Consider the following 23,050-nt stretch of genomic DNA (forward strand, 5'->3'; position numbering starts at 1 on the left):
GAGAGAGAGAGAGAGAGAGAGAGAGAGAGAGAGAGAGAGAGAGAGAGAGAGAGAAATCTGTGCACTGGAATTTATGTAAAAGGTTTGGCTTTACTATTAAAAAAACTGTTATTCTATTCTCTACTCTACTCTACTCTACTCTACTCTACTCTACTCTACTCTACTCTACTCTACTCTACTCTACTCTTGGGACCACAGACTAGAAAATATTTTTCTAAGGAAAATCTTAGAAAATAATATATCAAGATTGGTGGAGCTGGTATGGATATTATTATTACTGTATTACATTTATGAAATTAGTGTAGTATATACAAACTTCTAAGCAAGGTGGCTTTTTGCAAAGTCAGCAATATCAAATTTAAAATTTCCAAATATTTGGTGAATCTTTGGCATGGTTTTAAAAGCTCCAATTGCTATAAAATTATAGTTGACTTTTTCCTCTAAAGTCTTTCAATTAAATTTTGTTACTTTTTCTATTTGATTTTCATCAGTTTGACTCCCCTGAAATTGCTGTATCTATGAACCATATCTTTTTCCTTTCCATAATAGTAACATTATGTTTCAGGTGTCTGCTGAATTGTGTTTTAAAACCCCCATGAGAGCTTGATCTCTTATTCTTCAAATAAAAACTTCACCATGCTAACTGACTAAATATTTAATCTCCATCATCTGGACAATTACTGGTTTTCCCTGCAGCTATCAAATTTTCCATATGGAAAATGCTGAATACACACAGACTAATCATGAGCATATTTAACTTGCACATTAAGCCCAATGTTATACAACTGTTCTTTTTCCAAATAAATATGAACAGATTACAGCTTTAGCTTCGAATAATCTTGTTTTGCTGAGTATCCCGAGAGAAAAAAACAAACAAACCCTGGAGTGGATAACAATTTAAGTTTTATATTACATCCCTCAGTTTTTAAAGGTTTTGCTACATACCAAAATGTTTTATTAGATTGGTCTGTCAGCAGTCTCATTCAAAAAAATTACACATTTCAAAATAAGAGGAGGATCACTGATTTAAATTCACTCTAATTTACAATTCTTTCATCCAAAATTTAAATGGTTCATCCATATAATACACTTGGCGTGTATTATGGACAATCTCATTGGGTGGAGGGATGACTATTGCCCTCAGATCTGCCCTCCCAGGTTTTCAGTCTCTTAGCAACCTTGAGTTCAGAGCCAGGAGTGTATTACTAAGAATCTTGCAATATAACTTGTTTGTATCCAGATAACTTGTTCTTGAGGTAACAAAATGCAAATATCTGGATGTTAATTTGGATTATTGGAACAAGCTAGGCATCTTCTGATGTACTTTATTTTGACTGTCATTAGCAGCCTAGACTCCAGAATAATTTGGCAACATAAAGTGTGACAAACAAACCCATCTGTTTCATTTGCCCACAACTGATTCCTGGTAAGATGTTATTCTTTGCATGAATTAGCAAATGAATGATGTTCAGCATTTCAGAGATGAAGACACAACATAAAGTTTTGCTGGTGAAAACATAGCAGCTCATACCTGACGCCATTCTCTCTCAATCAGAGCTTCAAAGCCACGAATGGTCCTGCATCTCGGATCCAGAATGATTTGAGCCAGAGAAGTCACCTGTAGTGTTGAATCAGTGCCTTCTGTTCCATGAATCAAGACAGATGCTCCTTCCCTAGGAGATAAAATATGTTTCAAGAAAAGGAACGGCTTAATGGGCTTATCATGTATCACCCATACAGCAAAAGAAGATTATCTAGCGGAGAAACAGGTTCAGTTCATGACTCTGCCTCAAAACTCAAGAACTGAGGCTTTCAACCTCCCTCAAAATGCTGTTTCAATTTTCAAAGTTGAACAATATAGAGGGGGAGGGATATGACATTAACTATCTCCAGTCTACAATATAGTCCTTTCAGCAGTTCCAAGAAGGTTCCACACCCATTTGCACCACTCAGGTGACCTTGAGGGTACAGATAAACCCCCAAGTGATAAACCCCCAAGTGGCCTCAATGACTCTCTAAAAGAATGCAAATGACCAGCTATCTGCAAGGTATATAAATCCTTCCATTCCCCTCTATCCAGTCAGAGCTGAAGCAGCTTCTTGGATGAGAAGCGAAACGTCTTCAAAGAAAAACAAGAAAGTCCAGTTGCCTCTTGAAAAAGCACCTTTGAAATAACCATGACCTGGATGACTGAGAATCTCCATAGACATGCAGGATGTGCTTTTAAGATGAATAGCCATACAAATGTTTTAAATAAATAATAAATGAACTGAAGCAGACGCCCGAATGTTTACCTATCAATGCACTGGGCAGCCAAGCAAGCTGTGGTCAGGATTTCCTTGATGTGGGTCAGCCAGTTTGAAGCCTCTAACTTACTTAGCCAGCGATCCATATTATGAGACTGGTCATTACAGGCCTCCACAAGCTTGATAAGACTCTCTTGCAGAATATTGTATCTATAGGCACATTGGGAAGAAAGGGAGACAAACATGAAAACAACCTTACATCCATGATGCACACTTTTACTATCAAAATGGGAACACCTTTTGTATTTCCTATATTCAAGTGTTCAATTTTGAGAAATAGACGTAGGACTCTAAATACCATACAATTCCAATATTAGAACTTTTACCAACTATGAGCCAAGCCTCATGTCCTGCTAAATGTTTGAAGAGGTTTCAGCAGCAGCCAAAAAAGCTAGTACAATCCTTGGTTATATAAACAGAGGCATAGAATCAAAATCATGTGATGTATTAGTACCGCTTTATAAAGCCTTAGTAAGGCCAAACCTGAAATATTGCATTCAGTTTTGGTCACCACACTACAAAAAAAGATGTTGAGATTTTGAAAAAAGTGAAAAGAAAAGCAACTAAGATGATTAAAGGCCTGGAGATTAAAACATATGAAGAACGGCTGCAGGACTTGGGTTTGGCTAGTCTAAAGAAAAGAAGAAATAGGGGAGACATGATCGCAGTATTCTAGTAGTTGAGAGGTTGCCACAAAGAGGAGGGGGTCAACTTATTTTCCAAAGCACTAGAGGGCAGGACAAAAAACAATGGATGGAAACTAAACAAGGAGAGAAGCAACCTAGAATTAAGGAGAAACTTCCTAACAGTGAAAACAATTAAACCAGTGGAACAGTTTGCCATTAGAAGTTGTGGGTGCTTCATCACTGGAGGTTTTTAAGAAGAGACTGGACAGTCACTTGTCTGAAATGATATAGGACAGTGATGGCGAACCTTTTAGAGACCGAGTGCCCAAACTGCAACCCAGAACCCACTTATGTATCATTGGCTGCTGGGTGGGCGTGGCTGCAGTGGTAACGGCAGACTGGGTGGGACTAAAAAGTTCAATCAATCAATTTCAACTTTGCGAGATCTTTTTTTTTCCAGCGAGAAGTTGAAATTAGTTGATCGATTGAACCTTCTTTTTTTTTGCACACGGTGGCAGAGGCCTAAAGCGAAAAGATTTTATAAAACCCAGCTGAAGACCTAGGACTGGGGCCTAGGACTCTCTCAATCAGAGAGCTCAGCTGGCTCAGGAATTCTGGGAATTGAAGTCCACGAGTCATAAAAGAGCCAAGGTTGACTACCCCTGGTCTAAGAACCTGGACACAAGAAAGTTCAAAAGTAATATTGTCTTGCAGAGATAGATCATAGTGAACATGCATTCCCACCGACCCATTGCCATGTTTGCAAGTCCTGAAACCTCTGCAAATACCCAACTGAATTTCTACAATGAAACCCAACAATTCTGTAGTGTAGTTTTTGGATTTTTTTTTTTAAGGAAAAGGCATTAAGCTTCCATTGGACTGTTACACACATTTCCTTCAAACAACACAAAAACAATACACCCTTCATTCTACAACCATCAATTTTCTTAATAAATAACTACATTAAATAAAAACATAAAAATATGAGCATCTTCTGCCCCAACACCTATATATAATCAATGTGCTGCTTGCAGCATTTGGGGAACTGCTTCAAAAAAGGTCTTATCTGTTTAAACAAACCTAGAGCTACTGTTTAAGAAAATACAAAGGTTTCTTATATTAAACTCTGGTGCCTAACCTGGTACTGTTTATTTGTATGAGCAATTGGTTCATCTGTGTATCTCAAATCTCCTAAATCCCATGTTCTAAACTAAAAAAAAAAAAAAAGCTTCTAAATTAAATTAAAATTCTTGAAAGCAAGTCTTTCTCATACAGAAACTCACCGCTCAATGGATTTGTGAATTCTTCTCCACTGAGGATAATGAACCTCCTGTTCAAAGCCTCCACCTTTGGCCCGGGCTTGCTGAGCGACATTCAGAGATCGTGTGTCAATGATATATCCACGCTTGCCTGCCCTCAGGGTGGCATTGATCAGCTTCTCATCCTCTTTACAACGCTTCCCATTAGTACCTGTAAGTGGTTGGCTACTGCGCATTATCACCTAAAAGAATCAACAAACTGTAGTAAGAATGTGTACCCAGATAAGTCTTCTGTAGTATAAAAGCCAATGTAGCGTTAAAGGTATTCTGTGATTCCATGGGGGAAAAATGTTCACCATTCTGGAATAACTGATTGTCACCCTCCCAGGTAAATCAGATAGGAAAAACAAGATGACCTGATTCTGTTTTATTGAAGGCTGCATTAAAAGAATCTTGCAAATCTGAAGGCCTCTACTTTTAACTGTTTTAACCATTAAAGTGGGTCCTTCTTAAGTTCCCTTCTCTGACTGCTAAGTGACTGTGGGCTCCTGTTTCTCTTTGTCTGATTGTTTCCTAGACAACATCTCTTCCCCTTTTTCCTCAAAGTCATTCATGCATTCTATTATACTGACAGAGTAAAAAGGGTTTGTACATTTCACCTGATAATTCAATTTTTCACTACTAATGTGAAAACACATTTTCCTTAATAAAAGTTGAATGAAATTTGGTACATATATATCCAGGATATAATTCTATGCTTCAAGTGAGAACAATTTTATGTTGATTTTCAAAGAGATGAGAGGAAAAAAAGAAATACAGAAGTGATAGTAAATTTTCTGCAAATATTAAGACAGCAGAATGAAAATTAGCATTTATGTGTAAGTTCGAAGCCTATTTCCATCCCATTTCGCTTTCTTCAGAAGTATGTAAGTTTGATATGCCAATAATTCTTATTGGAATACAGCTGATAGACAACCTCTAGGAACACACAATAGGAAAGTAATGACTGTAAAGGTCGAACATATCTTCTCATGAAGAGGCAGCAGTTTGTGAAGCGTTATGCTTTTCTATAGGAATGCATCCACAGTACTCTTCAGATAACTTTAACATATCCTTCTCAAAAAGGCATGTTCCTTTCAAATTTATGGTTATGGTACGAAAAGAGAATGATGCTTGTTCAGCTTCCAACAAGCTATTGAATGTGCAGCCTCACTTTTTATTAATATTAAACAATCAGAAAGATTTAAAATAAAAGTGCAAGAACCAATTATAACCTATTGTAAAAAGAATTTCTACATCTTTGGAATTATTTATACCGCTAGGAGCATTTAGTTAATGTAACCACTAAAGTCTCAGGCTGCTAATTGATTCTTCCTAATCATATATCAACCTATTCAGATAATCTTCTCTTCCTGCTACCCCTAAATTCTCAAGCTTCCAGTACAACAATTTCAATTATGGCATTTAAGTACTGCAACATACATACATTTTTAATATGTAGTTATTACAAAGAAAACACATGCCTTGTAATCCAAGTGTCCAACTCACCATCCCATTTTTCTTGTGATAATAGCTGAGTACTGGGAAGCGTCCACCATGGCGAAAAGTGGCAACCTTCCATAAAGATTCATCATCAATTGATTTAGGGACAGTGACAACAGGTGGGTAAGAAGGGCAGACTGAGAAATCTTTGTTGATGTAACTCAACCGCCATTCATTTGTCTAGGAAAGAATACTATGTATGTAAGAATCCACCAAAATCAGTCTGACCTACTTTCTCTTTTTTTCTCATCATAAATTAATTTGGCTTTGGAATCACTTTGCAATTTTACAAAATAAATCTTTACATAAACATCCATTGCCTAAGTGTATATTTAATTTAACCCATTCAAAGTCTTGGAGATATCCTAACTTTAGAACTACATGGGAAATTCAGAAAGCTGAGGATATTTATTAATTTGATTTTTATGTTGCCCAACTCTAACCAACCTTTAGATACATCAACAGTCAACCTAATCATTTTAATCCTAGTATGGGAACAATCGAGGAAACTTCTGAGATTCTTGAATGGGAGTTATATGTATCTGGGGGGAAAGGATGCTATTCCAGAAGGCAAGAGCTGCAACAGAGAAGACATGCTTCCTTGGTTCCACAAGATGGCAGCATTTAATAGAAGGGACTTGGAGGACACCCATTCTGCCTGAATGTACCAGTAGGTCAGAAACAATTGGATGGAGGTCGTCCTTCAGATTATGAGGCCCTTTGCCACATAGGACTTTAAAGGAGATGTCTAGCACCTTAAAGATACACCTGGAAGCTGAGTGGCAACCAATGCAACATCTGAGCTGTGTTTAAAGCCATCCAAAACTTCCACCATTTCCTTTTCATTCTAAACTGGGGTAACAAAATACAATTGTCATGTTCACATTAAGGGTGATGACCAATCCATTAATTTATTTTGGCACAACACGATGGCCTGATCCCCAGGACATTTAATGTGAGGTACATGTCATAGCAGCAGTGCAAACCTAAAGACCAGAACTACTGTCTGTAATGCTATTACTGCTATTTAAAATGTCTGATAGAAGAAAGGTTCTCATTCCATACCAAATGTCCCTCAGTAATATGATCCAGTTGACATTTCTCTAGAAGCCTCTTTCCTTCTCCCACCCAAGTTAATATTGTTTTATTTATTTTCTTTTATAAAACACAAGTACAACATTGTATATCTGGGTAACGACTAAACACTCTGATGATATAGATAACTTAAGCTTTTAAGGATTAAAAAAGGTTATGTCAATATTAACTATAATTTCTGAAATGTTAATGTTGATAAGTTGTTTAAATGTTAAATCTGCACCTGAGTGTAGCATTGATAACAACTGCAAAATGCTTAAATTATAATTTATAGAATAAAGGTATCTATTTTGAGTTTAATACTTAATATTAAGGTCTTCACTGTATTGTTACTTGTTGTTTATGTGTATTAGAAAAAAGACTTCTATTCTGATAGGTCTTAGAGAACCAAGTTCTTCCTTTGTGGTTTCCAATTGAGCCCAGAGAATCTACAGAACCAGAACCATGGGGACCTTCCTTCAGAAACCATCGCTGCATACCATCATACAGGATAATTTTGCTCCAGCATTTAACTTCCCCTTCTGGGAAAAGTGGTTGAGAAGATGGTTGCACAACAATTTCAAAGGCCTTTGGATGAAGCGGATCGTCTGGATCCCTTTAAGTCAGGATTCAGACTTGGGTATGGGGTGGAAACAGCATTGGTAACTCCTTTGGATGATCTCTGGCATGTGTGGGATGGAGGTTGGGCATCCATCTTTGCTCTACTTGATGGCTTTCAATATCATCAACCTCTCAGTGGCTTTCAATACATAGACCATGTGTATTCTTCTGGATTGGATTGGGATGGACTGCAGGGTATTGTGCTGGTTCACCTTCTTTCTCCACATTGGTTCCTCCCACTTTTGGCCCCTACTATGGGAGATGACATAGGCTACAGTGCTTTCCCCTCTCCTATTTAACATCTACATGAGGCTGCTGGATGAGCTCATCCATTGCCATACTGTGGGAGATCATCAATATGCTGATTATGCCCAATTATACATCTCTGCCCCTGGAGAATTAAGCAATGCTGTGAACATCTTATCATGGTGCCTGGAGGCTGTGAGGATCTGGATGGGAGAACAGGCTTCAGCTGAACCTTGCCAAAACTGAGTGGATTTGGGTTTTGGGGCCTACTGGTTCTAAGATTATGCCATCTTTGGTTCTGAATGGGGTGTCACCACCCTATACAGATCTGGTATGCAATCTGGGGAACCTCCTAGATTCGTAAGTCCTGCTTTAAAATCAGGTGATTGCTGTGATTAGGAAAGCCTACATACTGCTTCATGATGTGTGCCAGTTGCGTCCTTTCCTGGATTGCCAGGTTCTGTTCATGATCATTCATACCCTTATCACTTCCAGACTGGACTGCTATTATGCTGTCCTTGAAGAATATCCGGAAGCTCCAACTGGTTCAGAATGCAATGGCACAGGCAATTATTTGTGCTCCCAAAATAATGCATATTGTACCTCTGCTCTGTGAACTGCATTAGCTGCCAGTCTGTTTCCAGGTCCAATTTAAGATGCTTGTTTTAACCTTTAAAGCCTTTCTAACATGGGTCTACGTTATCTGGGGGACCACCATTCCGCAATTACATCAGCCTATCCCATTAGATTTGGCAGAAGTATGCTGCAGGTATCATAATCTAAAGACCTATATTTGGTGGGTCCTGGGAGATGGGCCTTGTCTGCTTTAGCACACTCTCTATGGAACATTCTTCCTCCAAAAGTCAGATTAGCCCCACCCATTATCATGCCAGAAGTCCCTCAAGACCTGATGATGTCTCCAGCCCTTGAGGTCTAAGGGAACTGGAGACATTCTTGCATGGCTCCATTGTGGTTGCTCTTTATATTTTAATTTTTATACTGCTTTTTATTTCTAACAATGACTTTATAATTTTTATAATGATTGTTTTTATACACTGGTTGTTTTTATTGTTATACATCACCAAGAGTCGCTTCTGTAAGATGGGTAGGAGTAAAAATGTGATTAAAAAATAAAAATAAAAACTTACTATTGAATTGAGAAGTTCAAATTCACTTTCAGGCAAGAATGAATGCCAGCCATCTTCAATTACTTCAAACATGGGTCGATAAAAGAAAGGATACATGAGTGTAATGGAATCCAAGGTAGACAGTGCCTACAGGAAGGGGAAAATGCACAGTATTACAATGTGCTAGTTGTCCATATAATACAGGACTTTTCAGAGATTGTATCACTTTTAGAATGTGGCAATATTCAAGTACCACCAGTCACCTAGCAGGTGGGCATGGCCTGCTCGACGCCATTCACTGGACACAGTTGACTTGAGAGAGCTGGGCCAGAACAGAACAAGTCACACTGACTAACTCGATGGGGAGACAACTCGATGCCCCACAAACTCCTTGCCTCCCCAACTGCTAGCAGCCAAGTGCATGCGTCCACACACACACACACACACACACACCACATTCCAGGTTTGGGGACTTTTATCCAGAGGAAGGAGAGCCTTCTCCCCAAGCCCAGGCATGATTGGCAATTTGCTAGCTCAGATGTGGATACTAGTCTCCAAGCTTGAAATGTTTGTATGTTTGTGTTTGTCTCTCTCTCTGTGTGTGTGTGTGTGTGTGTGTGTGTGTACATATAGCACGCTAAAGAAATGTTCTTTTCCCAAACTCAGACATTGTTGGTGTTTCCCTGTCCGGTGCCCGTCCTGGCAAAGCAGGAGGTGCAGGATGTTTGCAGGAAGCAGTTTCCTCTGAGTCCAACTTCTATCTTGACAGATCTCTGGAGAGTAAGAGGAAGCGGCAGGGGAGCAGCGCTCCCGGGTCCTGCACAAGGGAGGCTGGCCCTTCTCGAAAGAGAATTCCCATTTCCAATTGTGCCTGGTAACGATGCTGGCTTGTTGGGGCAGCCTTCCCTCACACAGCTCCCCTGCCACCCCTCCCTCCTCTCCAGAGATCTGCAGGGGAGACAGAGATCTGGAGGGCAAGGTGCAGCCTCCATATTGGCCACTTCTACCTCTCCAGGCCCTCCTCAATTAAACATACATTATATATAAATTAAAACACAGCTAAGAAGAAAACATAGTTAAATCACTAATTACAGCTCTTCACATATTTTCTGGAAAAACCACTTTTATTGATGTTAAGAAGGAAGAGCAAACCTTATTAAGGAACTCTTAACAGGAAGGGTATTGAAGTCCCCAAAATGTCTTGTTCTTTCTAATCTGCCTTCCCTTTGAGCTTTAGTTCTCATTATTTTATTATTATGTATTTAAGAAGAAGATCAAAGGCCTTCATAGCTCAGGATACTCACCTTAAAATCAGAACCCTGAAAAATTGAGTTAATCCACAATACCGCCTTATGAAGAATGAAGATAATCTTTGGGCCCTGAGAGCATGCAGGTGTCCAGTCAGAATATTAGTGGCACACCTGTCAGCAACTGGAAGTGCATAAGTCCATGTACTTCCCTTCCCTGTCTCACAACTCAATCCATACATCCTTTAATTTTCAGACACTTTCCCCCCCTCATAAGCTCCTTAAAAAACCCACAAGGTATTGTGTAATTAGCAGGAAAAATAAATCTAACACTCCTGAATTCTTTCCCCAGGGGGGAAAGGAAAGTTCACAGCCTGCAGGTTGATAGCAAAGTCATCAAACAATGTAGTTATTGCTGCTAAAGGCAAGAATAAATAACAAATCAATTTTGCAGCTCTCTCCTGATACTGCATCCTCTTACATCCAGAATGTAGCCTGGGATTGCACAAGGAGCTAGGCTAAAATCGGGTTGAGTAGTTTGCAGTCAGGTGTTCAGTACAGACCTTGCCAATGTGATTTTAATAGCCCAGGAAGGGATAGCAGGCAAGAGCACCGGGTGAGCCGCACTTTGCAGGACGAAGCTGGCGGATCTATGCCAGCAGGCCCGTTGGCATCAGGACAGATCCAAAGAAGGTAGCTGCAACGGACGGGGGGGGGGGGAAGCAAAAGGTTTCCAGCAGGTGCCACCAGGCCTGCAAACGCGGCGCTGCTCCTCTGCTTTCCAGCCCCGAAATTGCAGAGTAAAGTTGGGCAGCCTTTGAGCGCTGCTGACAAGCTGCAGATTTGCTGTAGTCTTGGCTGCCGCCCCCATCCTTGGCAGGGCAAGGTTGCAGCGCGTGGCCTTTAGTCGGGGCTGCAAGTCCCGCCCCAGCTATGGCGAAGAGCGACTGCGTCTGTGCCCAGAGGGCGAGAAGGAACCAGAGGGGCGCGGTGGCTGGGCTGCCTTCTGGCCCGTTGAATTCAGGTTTTCCTTTGCGAGCTGGAGTGGGCCGGCACCTCACTGTCTCCAGGGAGGCCCTGGGCCAAATGTACACACCCCGTAGGCATGTCTATCCCCTCCTTCTCCTTTTGTCTTTGGTGTAGCTGCAACTGACTCCTTTCTTAAGGCTGCGTGTAGCTTCTGGAAGCGCCAGTCAGCTGGAGCCCGGTGCGGATCCTGGGCACTCAGCAGAGCCCCAGCAACCCCGTGGCTACAGCTGGCTCTCCCATAGGTCTGTGCTGCTCATCTCCACACTACAGTTTTACACTTTTTTTTACACATTTTTATTTACAGTGCTTTTCAACCCATCATAAACGTACCACCTGCCAGGTGCCGATGTACCACCAGTGGTACGTGTACTACCGGTTGAAAAGCCCTGGTATAATAGGCTGCCTTTAGGTACCCTGAAGAATAGATCTGGAGAGTAATGAGTGGGGAGTACAATGCCAGTTCCTTTCCTGGACTAGCCTGTCGCTCAAAGCTATTGCTTCATTTTGCCTAACAGCATGATGGGCTTCCCTTTCCTTAATGACACAACATAATAAGCAGAAAAACAGGAGCATTTCTAATTTAATATCACAACAAATAAATGACCAGAAAATTAAAAAAAGAGAGATCATGTAAAACTGATAACTGAAAATAAACTAATGGAAAGAAATTTAGAGATGGAGACTCAAGTGGAGAACTTACAAAAAATACTGGATAAGAAAAAGAAAACTTGGACTCTAAGACCACAAAATAAATTTGAGAATAAGAAAACAGATTTGATAAGATGGACTACAGAGTTGTTGGGAGTACTACAAGAAATGGAGAGACAATAGAACACAAGAGAAATAGAAATAGAAGAAATAGATCTTCAATGAATATGAAGGGACAACATCTTTGTACAAAGACATGATGTTTGATTCCCTTTTAATATTTACAACACTTACAAGATTATGGAAAGACTTTTTGACTCAATGGATTATATTGATTAGGAAAGAGGTTCTACGAAAGGAGAGGGCTAAATTAGATGATGGGATGCATCAGAGGGAATATTTAAAAATTAAATATTTGTTCGAATACGGTTGAAGAAATAGAAAGATTTTAATCTAAGAGGGATGAACTCCCTAAGCAAGACAATATTATTTCTCTTCTTTTTCTTTTAGTTTATTTTAAAATATGAACAATATAAACATGTTTGGGATGGTTATTATAAAGGAAATGTTTTAGATATCTAAATGTAATTGATCTTAAGAAAATTCTATAGATAACTAAAAAAATGTTTTGAAATAGACTTAAAAGATTTGATGATTAGATTTATTAAATGGAACATCTAAAGACTCAACGTAGGTTTAATTATGGATAAAAAGAACAGAAGAAAAAAAATGGGAATAAACTTATATTAGTTTAAGAGAGATATGTATTTTAAGTAGTATATTATATTTCATATTCTTTTTTTTCTTTCTTCTCTTTTTTATTTTTCTTTTGTCTCTTTTTTTACTTACTTTGTAAGATATGAATATAAATTTAAATAGATTTAAATACTTAAATGTAATTAACTTTGAGAAAATGTTAACCAGTAAAAATGTTATGCACGTTGTAAGGGAAACAAATTTAAATAAGAACTGCAAACAGGATTTATGATGAGGCAACCAAGATGATTAGATAGAAAAGCATAACACTGATGTGATTATTATTGGTAAATTTTAGAAAAATCTTTATATTTAAATTGTTACCTATTAAATTAATAAGAATTGTATTGATTTAAGGTTGGCAAAGAGAATATTATTTGAAGAAGAGAAAATCAAGTAAAGCTACTATCTGGACTTTGGAATACTAAAAACTGACTATTAGTGATTACTTTGTAAATGTATGCCCAGACAACATGCTGTTTACCAAATATTAAGGTGTTTATGTTAAAAAACCAATAAAATATTAAAAAAGAAAAAAAGAAAAACATGAGCTGTTTTTCTCTATTTAACCAAATACTGCTATAGTTTCTGCAACAAAAAGTGTTTATGAACCTCTGTCTGATAAAGCACAAGCATACTGAAAAGACACACAGCAAAGTACAGTAAAAAGGCAGGTGCAGCTTGTACAGCCCACTGAAATGCCAATAAATAGACATGAATGGTATCACAAATACTAACAGAGTTACTTTTTTAATTACAAGTTTGTTTTATCAGTCAAGCTTATCTTGCTTTATGGAATATACATCATTTGACGACTTCTGGTAGCTTTTCCCAGAGCAGCTTTTCTAAATTTCTATAGAGGTCTAACTTAGATTGAGGTCTAATTTAAGCAAAAATCCTTAAGATTGACTACATATGCAGATATGAAATGTGTGACCCTACATACATAAGACAACAAGGAGATTCTTCACCAGGATTTATTTCCTCTCTACATAACTTAGGGGTTTTGTTATCAATGTTCAGATGCCTCCTTCAAAAAGCTTCCCATTCTAAAAATATCCTAATGCAGTGCTTCTCAACTGTGGCAACTTTAAGATATCTGGACTTCAACTCCCAGAATTCACCAGCCAGCTAATTGAAGTCCACATATCTTAAAGTTGCCAGGGTTGAGAAACCTTGTCCTAATGCATCTAAGAAGGAGATACCATCCCAGCACCATCTTTCACATGAATCTCTGCAGAACAGAACCAGAGTTTTGCCAAGTTCTTCTAATTTCTCTAAATTACTTTACCTCAATAGAACTAGCAATGTTCAAAGATTCCTCCATGCCAGAAATGTCAAGCTGGATAATTCGCAGGTCTTTGCATTTGATAATGATGGTGCCCAAGAAGCCGATAAAACTGCAATGATATAAAACATGAGTATTGAAGAGTGAAGAATATAATTTTTCAACTGTAGACACCTACATGGCCTTCACAATGAACAAAAGTTTTAAAGCCTATCCTATTTCAGCCATTAAAACATTCTAGCACTGTTAGTTGAAAACCCTTAATAGAAGAATATACCAATGAACTGGAGAACTGCAGGTTATTTTAGCAAATTAAAATTTACAAACCTATAGCGATCAAATTAAAAAGAACATAAGGATGGGATGTAATTTTAAAGAAAGACTGGCAGGTGAGAAGGAAATGGTGTTAACCATTCTATATTTGCTTAAATGCATCCAGAAATATTTCTACTCCAATGTTTCTACTTCACTCTCTTTGAGTCTCATAGATTGTAACTGGAAAGAAAATAATTCAGAAACTGCATTGAAGATTTCTTTCTAAGGATTTAGAACTAATGAAATAAAGTGAGGATTAACAAACATGAAATACTGCAGACAACTTCAAGCTTTAACAATGTTTGGGACTCTTTCTGGCTCTTCATAATACTAAAATGTTTACTGTAGTATAAATGAAATTCTCCTCAGCTATTCTGAAAACATATCATTCTACAAAAGGTCTGGACTTCATGTTAGCTGAGATTGTTGAGAGTTGATCAACAGTAAAGGACAGTGGATCACAACATTTCCTGAGGGAACCACCACCAACTATTATGTAGAATCAAACATGCAGGATCAGACAGAATAGGTTTTCATGGTGAGATAATGCTAAATTAGCCAGGACCAGTGGATTAGCATCAGCAGATGTTCAGCTATAAATCTGAGAATTATATTATGTGCTGTCACACACCAACAGTTATTTTCTTTCTCAAATGCAAAATTTTCAAAACTTTCTCAGAATGCTACAGAAATACACCACCCCCTCAGCTTCTCAAAAGGGAATGCATCGCCTTTCTTCGCCCATGTAACAAAGGCAAGTTATGAGGATATAGCTGTAGTACCGGCAGGATTGCTTTTCCCTCTTGCTCCTTGACATGTGAACCTTTTGCTATTATTTACTGAATGGGCATCTAGCACCCACTCAGAGGCAACATTATTTTTATAGCCATTATTGAGCCTGGTTCAAAAATCTTGTAATAGTGCAACTACAAAGGCCACACTGGATCTGCAGAAGACTTAGATTTTGATTCCCACATGTCAATGAAGCAAATTGTGAGATCCAAAACTACACAAATTGCTTCAAGCCTACCTCACTGGAGTGTTGCTCCAAACTCAGAGACATGGGAGAGACATATTAAAAGACTTCATATAATCTAATTTCCAGATGAGCAATTTCTTTATGCTAGTAAATAATTCCAGTAATGTTGTTGGAATCCCAAGGCCAATCCTGGGAGGATCAGGAGGAATTCATCTAAGCCGATATTTTTCTTTCTTAGACATGGTCAAATAAGGAGAGGAGGGTTGAAAAATGGTATTTTTTTTACTATACTATAGCAGCTATGATTGAAGTTTCTTTTAGCTCTTTTTCATTTTAATCTTTGCAAGGAAATAATTAATTACAACCAAGGTGCTAAGCTACTTTAAAAAACCCAATATGAATGATGAAGAAAGTAGAAAAAAACTATCATTTTTCCTTCTGAAATAAAATTGTTGGATAGAGCAGTAGAATGGGGGAAATAGACACTGCTTTTCTTCACAATCTAGGAGGAAAGAAAACAAGAAGAAAAATTTAAATGAATCTCCTGCATTTCTCTGTATGAGAATACTGTAAACCAGTTTTATTAAAAAACGGAATGTACTCCAGCTTAGTTCAGATACCGTGAGGGAAAAAATTATTTAATCCCTGCTGATTTGTATGTTTGCCCACTGACGAAGAAATGATCAGTCTATAATTTTAATGGTAGGTTTAACAGTGAGAGACAGAATAACAAAAAAATCCAGAAAAATGCATTTCAAAAAAGTTATAAATTGATTTGCATTTTAATGAGTGAAATAAATATTTGACCCCTTCGTAAAATATGATTTAGTACTTGGTGGCAAAACCCTTTGTTGGCAATCACAGAGGTCAGACATTTCTTGTAGTTGGCCACCAGGTTTGCACACATCTCAGGAGGGATTTTTGTCCCACTCCTCTTTGCAGATCCTCTCCAAGTCATTAAGGTTCGAGGCTGACGTTTGGCAGCTCAAATCTTCAGTTCCCTCCACAGATTTTCTATGGGATTAAGGTCTGGAGACTGGCTAGACCACTCTAGAACCTTAATGTGCTTCTTCTTGAGCTATTCCTTTGTTGCTTTGGCCGTGTGTTTTGGGGTCATTGCCATGCTGGAATACCCATTCACGACCCATTTTCAATGCCCTGGCTGAGGGAAGGAGGTTCTCACCCAAGATTTGACGGTACATGGCCCCGTACATCGTCCCTTTGATGTGGTGAAGTTGTCCTGTCCCCTTAGTAGAAAAACACACCCAAAGCATAATGTTTCCACCTCCATGTTTGACGGTGGGGATAGTGTTCTTGGGGTCATAGGCAGCATTCCTCCTCCTCCAAACACAGCGAGATGAGTTGATGCCAAAGAGCTCGATTTTGGTCTCATCTGACCACAACACTTTTACCCAGTTTTCCTCTGAATCATTCAGATGTTCATTGGCAAACTTCAGATGGGCCTGTACATGTGCTTTCTTGAGCATGGGAACCTTGCAGGCACTGCAGGATTTCAGTCCTTCACAGCATAGTGTGTTATCAATTGTTTTCTTGGTGACTATGGTCCCAGCTGCCTTGAGATCATTGATAAGATCCTCCGGTGTAGGTCTGGGCTGATTCCTCACCATTCTCATGATCACTGAAACTCCACAAGATGAGATCTTGCATGGAGCCCAGACTGAGGGAGATTGACAGTTATTTTGTGTTTCTTCCATGTACAAATAATCGCACCAACTGTTGTCACCTTCTCACCAAGCTACTTGGCAATAGTCTTGTAGCCCATTCCAGCCTTGTGTGGATCAACAGTCTTGTCCCTGACATCCTTGGACAGCTCTTTGGTCTTGGCCATGGTGAAGAGTTTGGAATCTGATTGATTGATTGCTTCTGTGGACAGTGTCTTTTATATAGGTAACAAGCTGAGATGAGGAGCACTCCCTTTAAGAGAGTGCGTCTAATCTCAGCTCGTTACCTGTATAAAAGACACTTGGGTGCCAGAAATCTTGCTGATTGATAGGGAATCAAATACTTATTTCACTCATTAAAATGCAAATCAATTTATAACTTTTTTGAAATGCATTTTTCTGGATGTTTTTGTTGTTATTCTGTCTCTTACTGTTAAAATAAACTTACCATTAAAATTATAGACTGATCATTTCTTTGTCAGTGGACAAATGTACAAAAATCAGCAGGAGATCAAATAATTTTTCCCTCACTATAGTCACCCAACACAGAGACACACAGATGTCAGTTCATTTCCCCCATAACTGACTATAATGTTCAAACTGGGCAATGCTAATCAGAATGTCTTCCAAACTATCATTCAAAAGTGTGTCATAATTAATTTTAGAGTTAACCCTAATAACAGCTATTCTGATCTAGATGCCACAACAAACTGTGGCTAAAGTAATCAGGAGATAAACTGCATATGAATGAGACTAGAGTACAAATCACGTTCCCAATTCTTCTAGGTTATAGTATAATGTGACAACTTTACTTGGCTGCTGTATGCCTACAGTGACAAGAGATCTCAGAAAGAAACACTTTTTGTCAAGTAGAGATGTGGGTGACAGCCTTCCTCTGTTGCGGCACACTGTCATTGGACTGCTGTTCTCCTGAAATCAGGCTGGTGCCAACACAGTCGGCCATTCTGCATCAGATAAATATATTTTAAAAGAGCAATAAAACCCCCAGGTGGGCACCCAACAATATGATAGAGCAACAATGGTTTGTTCAGGCTTAAATATGTTTTATTGAGATCTTTTTATAGGAATAAAAATGCAGGGGGTTATTTTTCTCATTTCTAAAGAAATACTCATTCACAAATATTTCAAGGTTGTTCTTCATCAGGACAACCTATCCTCATGAAAATGACTGGTTAATTACATTACCTTTTCATTGAGTCTGAATAATACAAAACATATCCATGAATTGTAACAACCCACTGGCGCTACTATACAGGGAGAAGCTTTACTGATGTTATTCTAAGAGTTATTCATGTTCAAGTAAATTATAAAATATCAGGGCAGCAAGAAAAAAAGCAAGAGAGGACAAAGCAGGTTAATTGTCCCATTTTTAGCTTGAATATAGCTCCAAATTGCTTGTCTTTTAATGTTGAAGACAGCAATACAGTAGACCTCAACTTAAAACTGGTTGCCTAGCAACTGAAGTTATGATGGACAGCCCCCCCAAAAAGCTACTTACAACCCGATTTCAAAATTATGACAGCTGCACTCCTCTGCAGTCACATGATCACATTTCAGGTGCTTGGCAACCAGCTCGCCTTTATGGCTGTTTGCAGCATCCCGCAGTCACGTAACCACAATGGTTGATTTTTTTTTGCTAATTTCCAGGGTTTACTTCTGATTTCCAGCAAAAAACAGCCATTAGGTAAAATAGATACACTTAATGACCTTAACATTCACTTAATGATAGCTGCAAAAATGTCATAAAACTGGGTCTGATCACATGGTGATCCGCCTAACAACCAGGATGTACAACTGAAATTTCCAGTTCAATTACAGTCGTAAGTCAAGAACCGTCTATATGGTGTGAAAAATTGGCCACAAGAATAAAATAAAGGTTCTGTGGGTTATATCTCTCTAAAAGCCCTTTAAAATAAAAGCAGTTTTGAAAACTCATTATCCTTGATTCCTTGGAGCTGGAAAAAGTAAAGCTCTCAAGTCTAAATAACTAGACTTCAATGCTTTTCCCAAAATAAGATGCATTTTACCATTTAATCTAACAAGAAAAAATAAACATTTATTTATAATTATCTAAAACAGATTTCCCTGATGTTGTCCTCTGCAGATGTGTAGGTCCACCATACATGTCATCCCACCATCAACACCCCCCCCCCCCAATAAATAGGGAAATGGCAACATAATGCAACTGAGATGGCTTAATAAAAGATTTGGGTGCATTCGTGGAAGATGATTAATTTAAGGTAGATCAGTGTTTTCAAAACTGGCAACTATAAGATCTGTGGACTTCAACTCCCAGAATTCCCAGAACATCTTAAAGTTGCCAATTTTGAAAAAACACTGATTTACATCATTTATGGAAACTGATTGATGACAGCTGAATAATACTCGATATTCAGAGATAGTATATCTCTGGAAAAGAAATATTAAGCTACCTTGTTTAATGTTTTCAGAGAGGATCAATCCAGATATTCAAACAGGAGACTAAGTCCTCAACAGCTATTTAATGGATGGTCTGAAATCAAAGGATGAAGCCTTTTCTGACACAAAAAGGCAAAGTATAGGAAAAGCTTCTACTAATGATTTTTCAGTTAAGCAGCTTCTACTTAGTGCATGTATTTACTAAAGCTTCAGCTGACAAGCTTCACTAATATCCCCTCTTATTTTTCCATAAGGAGGAATACCTTTTTAAGAAAATGCCTTCTAAATCAGCCATCATTTGAAAATAAAGTGTTTCAGGATTTTTCTTTCGGCAATATGCAAATTTAACTTCATTTAAAATTCCCATAAGAGTAGATATTTTAAATGTTTAAGAATAGAAAGTATATTTTAGGTGAATTTTATGTAATAATTCATTTTAAACATTCATATCTTCCCCATCAACTTTGAAAAAGCATTCAAATATAAGTCCAAGCCAATGGAAAAATAATGCAACAGAATGCATTTAGCCTTCAAATAGCAATAAACTAAGAAGCAGCAAGATCATAAATTACTATAAATTTATTTTATGCCACTTATATTCCATCTTTCTATTCTGATAGGAACTCAAAGCAGTAAAGGTAAGAAAAGCAATAAAAAATGCCTGAATCAATGGGGAGCAAAACTCTGGTCCTGAAAAGGCTGTAGTATCAGTACTAGTTAAGCCTCCAGGAAGAGACTATTTCAGAATCAGACTACCAATATAGTACAGAATAAATTTCTTCCCATCCTTGGTATGAAATGTTCCACATCAACTGACAGTACTTAAGAAAGACTTCAAGTGAAGATATGATACATTAATAAATAAAATTCATATTAATGGAACATATATAGCCACCCATCTCATATAATGGTACCAGGAGGCTCACAACAAGCAATAAAAGCATGGATAAAAACAAACCCACCTTTCCCCTCACAGCCCACATGAGGGAATGGTATGGGAAGATGTATCTTCACATATATGGTCCCAATAGGGTAAGGGCCTATGCTCAACATCCTGGAAGCCGATAAGGGAATTATACAGGTTGCTTAATAACTGGAGTGCTATACTACTACATAGCTGTAACTAAGCTTATTTGGAAAACAGCTATGCAAATCAGCTAAAAACAGTATAGACACTTCATTTTAATAATGGACAATGATGGCACTCCTATCTAGCTAGGATTCAATTCTATTTACTATCTTTAATCCAGGCCATTCCTGCATCCAGCACCTGCAAAGTTTTACCATGGGGAGATGGGTTTTTTTGGACTACACCACTGCTCTTCTCCCCCCCCTTCATGAACTAAAATATCCTCACCGTTTTTCAATTGAATCAATGTTGGAATGCAAAAGCCAAAGCTCCTCAACATTATCCTGCCGTCGCGAGGAGAAGATGAGGTGGTGTCCCGTTAAGCACAGGGTTCCCTCCACTGCTGGATAGAAAGGGCGGTGAAGAACTACATTGTCAGCCCGAGGTGTCTTGATAAGCTCAGCAAACTCCATAGTGCCTCCAGATCCAGCACAATTGTCCTTCCAGGCAAGCCAATCCCAATTCAATGGCCAGGTGTAGTCTCAACTTTTCGACAGCTTTCACAAACAGTTACAACTCTCAAGATAACAGTACTAGCTGAGAGTTAACCATCTGGCAGAGGTCATCATAGCAAGTTCCAAATTCTTACTGGATGGAGGAAGAAAACAAAACACAGCAACCATAAATCATCTCTAGCTTTCACAAGGGAAGATTATTTAAAAGAACATGAATGCTCATCAAAGAAGGGGCAGATATGGTAAAGTTTTAGGAAAGGATCAAACTATGACCTAAAGTCTCAGAGCAGAAAAGTTGGGGTAAGACTGGAAATATGTCATAATCCAAGGAGGCACTGAAGTATGATTCTGGATGTCACAATTGCAGTTTTTTCAGCATGTAGGAAAAAGTCAGGTATAAGTGGTAAGGAGATTAAAACAGTATGGTAACAAGAAGGATCTCAAGGACAGTAGAAAAATCTGGAGACTTTACCATTCCGTATTTCAAGAAAAATCACAGCAATTTGCTAGACTAGAATTTTTAAGCCCAGAAACCCAGAAGCAACTGGGCAGGGTAAGAATCCCAGTTCAGGATTACTGGGTAGAAAGTAATGCATTAGAATATTTTAACGAGATAATGCAAAGGAAGTAACGAGTTCCTATTCGCCTATTCTCGAGAAAAACGAGGTGAGACAAGGGGTGAGAAAAGGACACCAGCTTCCCTTTCTTAAAGAGAATCACAAGAAGCCATTACAGCACTACTCAGTGAATTAGCATTCCTCCCCCTCCCCCCCATCACCAAATCAGGAAGAGGAAGACGAGACTTCTGGGGGGGGGAGGATTTTGGGGTGGCTGGAGAAGACCTTAACTTGCAAAGGACAGGCGGGGCTGGGGTGTGTGTGAGAAGCTTAATTAATACCCACCTTTTGGACCCAGAGCTAGGCATCCGATCGCAACGTGTTAGGAAGGGTGGGGAAGCGGCAGAGACTGAAGAGGCAACCGCTGCAGTTGAGATAACGGGCAGCTCTTTTTAAAAGAGGCAGTGGGTGAGTAAAGGAGAGGAGTCCTTCTTCCGCGACCCCACTCCCATCCTAGCGCAGCATCCTCTTCGCCCGCTTCCCGGTCTCCCCACCGAGGCTCCCGCAGATTCAGCCGACAGGAAACGCTCCCAATCTGTACCCCGGATATGGAGAAAGAGGAGGGGGAAAACAACCACACATGCACCACACCGGGTCTACCACAACGGAGAGGCGGGGCAAAGCGTGGCCAGTCCAAACGCCTCGCCCACGTGACAAGCTCTCCTGGCCAATCCGACTTCTCCCGGCGATGAAGGTGAAAATCTCTTGCCAGCCGGTTCTTTTGCTTTTGCCCTTACCGGAAGCGTCCTCTTCGGAAAACTGCCGACTGGAAACGCGTTTCCAATACTACGTTATTTTTGGTATTATTTCTTACCCTTGCACAATCCCCATCTATGTATTTTTTTACAACAACAACAACAACAATCTACCGTATATTCTTTTCCGCTTGAAATTATCTATTTCAATATCACGATCGTCTTCCCACAGCCAACAGTGATAGAAAATATGGTATGAAACATTAGGGCTTCCAGGTCCCAACTGCACGAATCCAGACGACCATTAGATTGCACAAAGGACTGGGAGATTTTTGCATCTTTTTTGCAAGGCAGATAAAAACTGCCAAGTCCTGTAAAATTGAGAAGAGACAGAAGCCTCTGAACACTTGTTCTAGAACCCCAGTCGTGCCTTGAAAGATTGTGAGGTTAGCTCCTGTGTCAAGAAATTAGTCTCATTGGAGATATATGGGGATAGGGCAGTGATGGCGAGCCTTTTAGAGACCGAGTGCCCAAAAACTGGCCCCACCCCTGCTCTACCCCCTGACCTGCTCCCGCTCTGCCCCCTCATCCCCGCCCCACCTGCCCACAGGGCCACTCACCGCCTCCAGGGCCCGCTGCAGATTGCTCAGGCAGCCCAGCAGCGCTATGGCAGTCACGCCCTCTGCCTGCGTCCTGCAGCATCAACTGTGCATGATGGGGTGTGAGGGCAGAGTCTTGTCTACGCTGCCTGGCTGCCATGTCCTTGGCTGCGCTGCTCCGGGTGTGGGCCACGCCCAGGGGCGACTCTCCTTCAGGGGGGTTGCTGGAGAGGAGGGGGTCGCAGGGGGAGGCGAGGCTGGGGCAATGGCATGTGTGCCCACAGAGAGGGATCTGAGTGCCGCCTCTGGTACCCATGCCATAGGTTCGCCACCACTGGGATAGGGTATAGTGGACCTGCAGCATCCCAGCA

The 23,050-nt window shown here is 39.5% G+C and overlaps 1 protein-coding gene across 1 annotated transcript in view; it reads right to left on the reverse strand.

Annotated features, from left to right (window-relative positions):
* Window positions 1–21,733, reverse strand: part of MTMR9 (myotubularin related protein 9) — a 30,783-nt gene extending 9,050 nt beyond the window's left edge. The window contains exons 1-8 of the mRNA XM_015823351.1: window positions 21,671–21,733; window positions 20,542–20,901; window positions 13,773–13,881; window positions 8,823–8,948; window positions 5,740–5,913; window positions 4,216–4,433; window positions 2,295–2,456; window positions 1,532–1,673 (exon numbers count right to left, since the gene is read on the reverse strand). Coding sequence (XP_015678837.1) covers window positions 1,532–1,673; window positions 2,295–2,456; window positions 4,216–4,433; window positions 5,740–5,913; window positions 8,823–8,948; window positions 13,773–13,881; window positions 20,542–20,726 — 1,116 coding nt within the window. The 5' untranslated portion in view covers window positions 20,727–20,901; window positions 21,671–21,733. The remainder of the gene's footprint in view (window positions 1–1,531; window positions 1,674–2,294; window positions 2,457–4,215; window positions 4,434–5,739; window positions 5,914–8,822; window positions 8,949–13,772; window positions 13,882–20,541; window positions 20,902–21,670) is intronic.
* Between the last annotated feature and the right edge of the window lie 1,317 nt (window positions 21,734–23,050).

The sequence above is a fragment of the Protobothrops mucrosquamatus genome, unplaced genomic scaffold (assembly GCF_001527695.2).
Source record: "Protobothrops mucrosquamatus isolate PMUCROS unplaced genomic scaffold, P.Mucros_1.0 scaffold1842, whole genome shotgun sequence".
NCBI classification, from domain to species: domain Eukaryota; kingdom Metazoa; phylum Chordata; class Lepidosauria; order Squamata; family Viperidae; genus Protobothrops; species Protobothrops mucrosquamatus.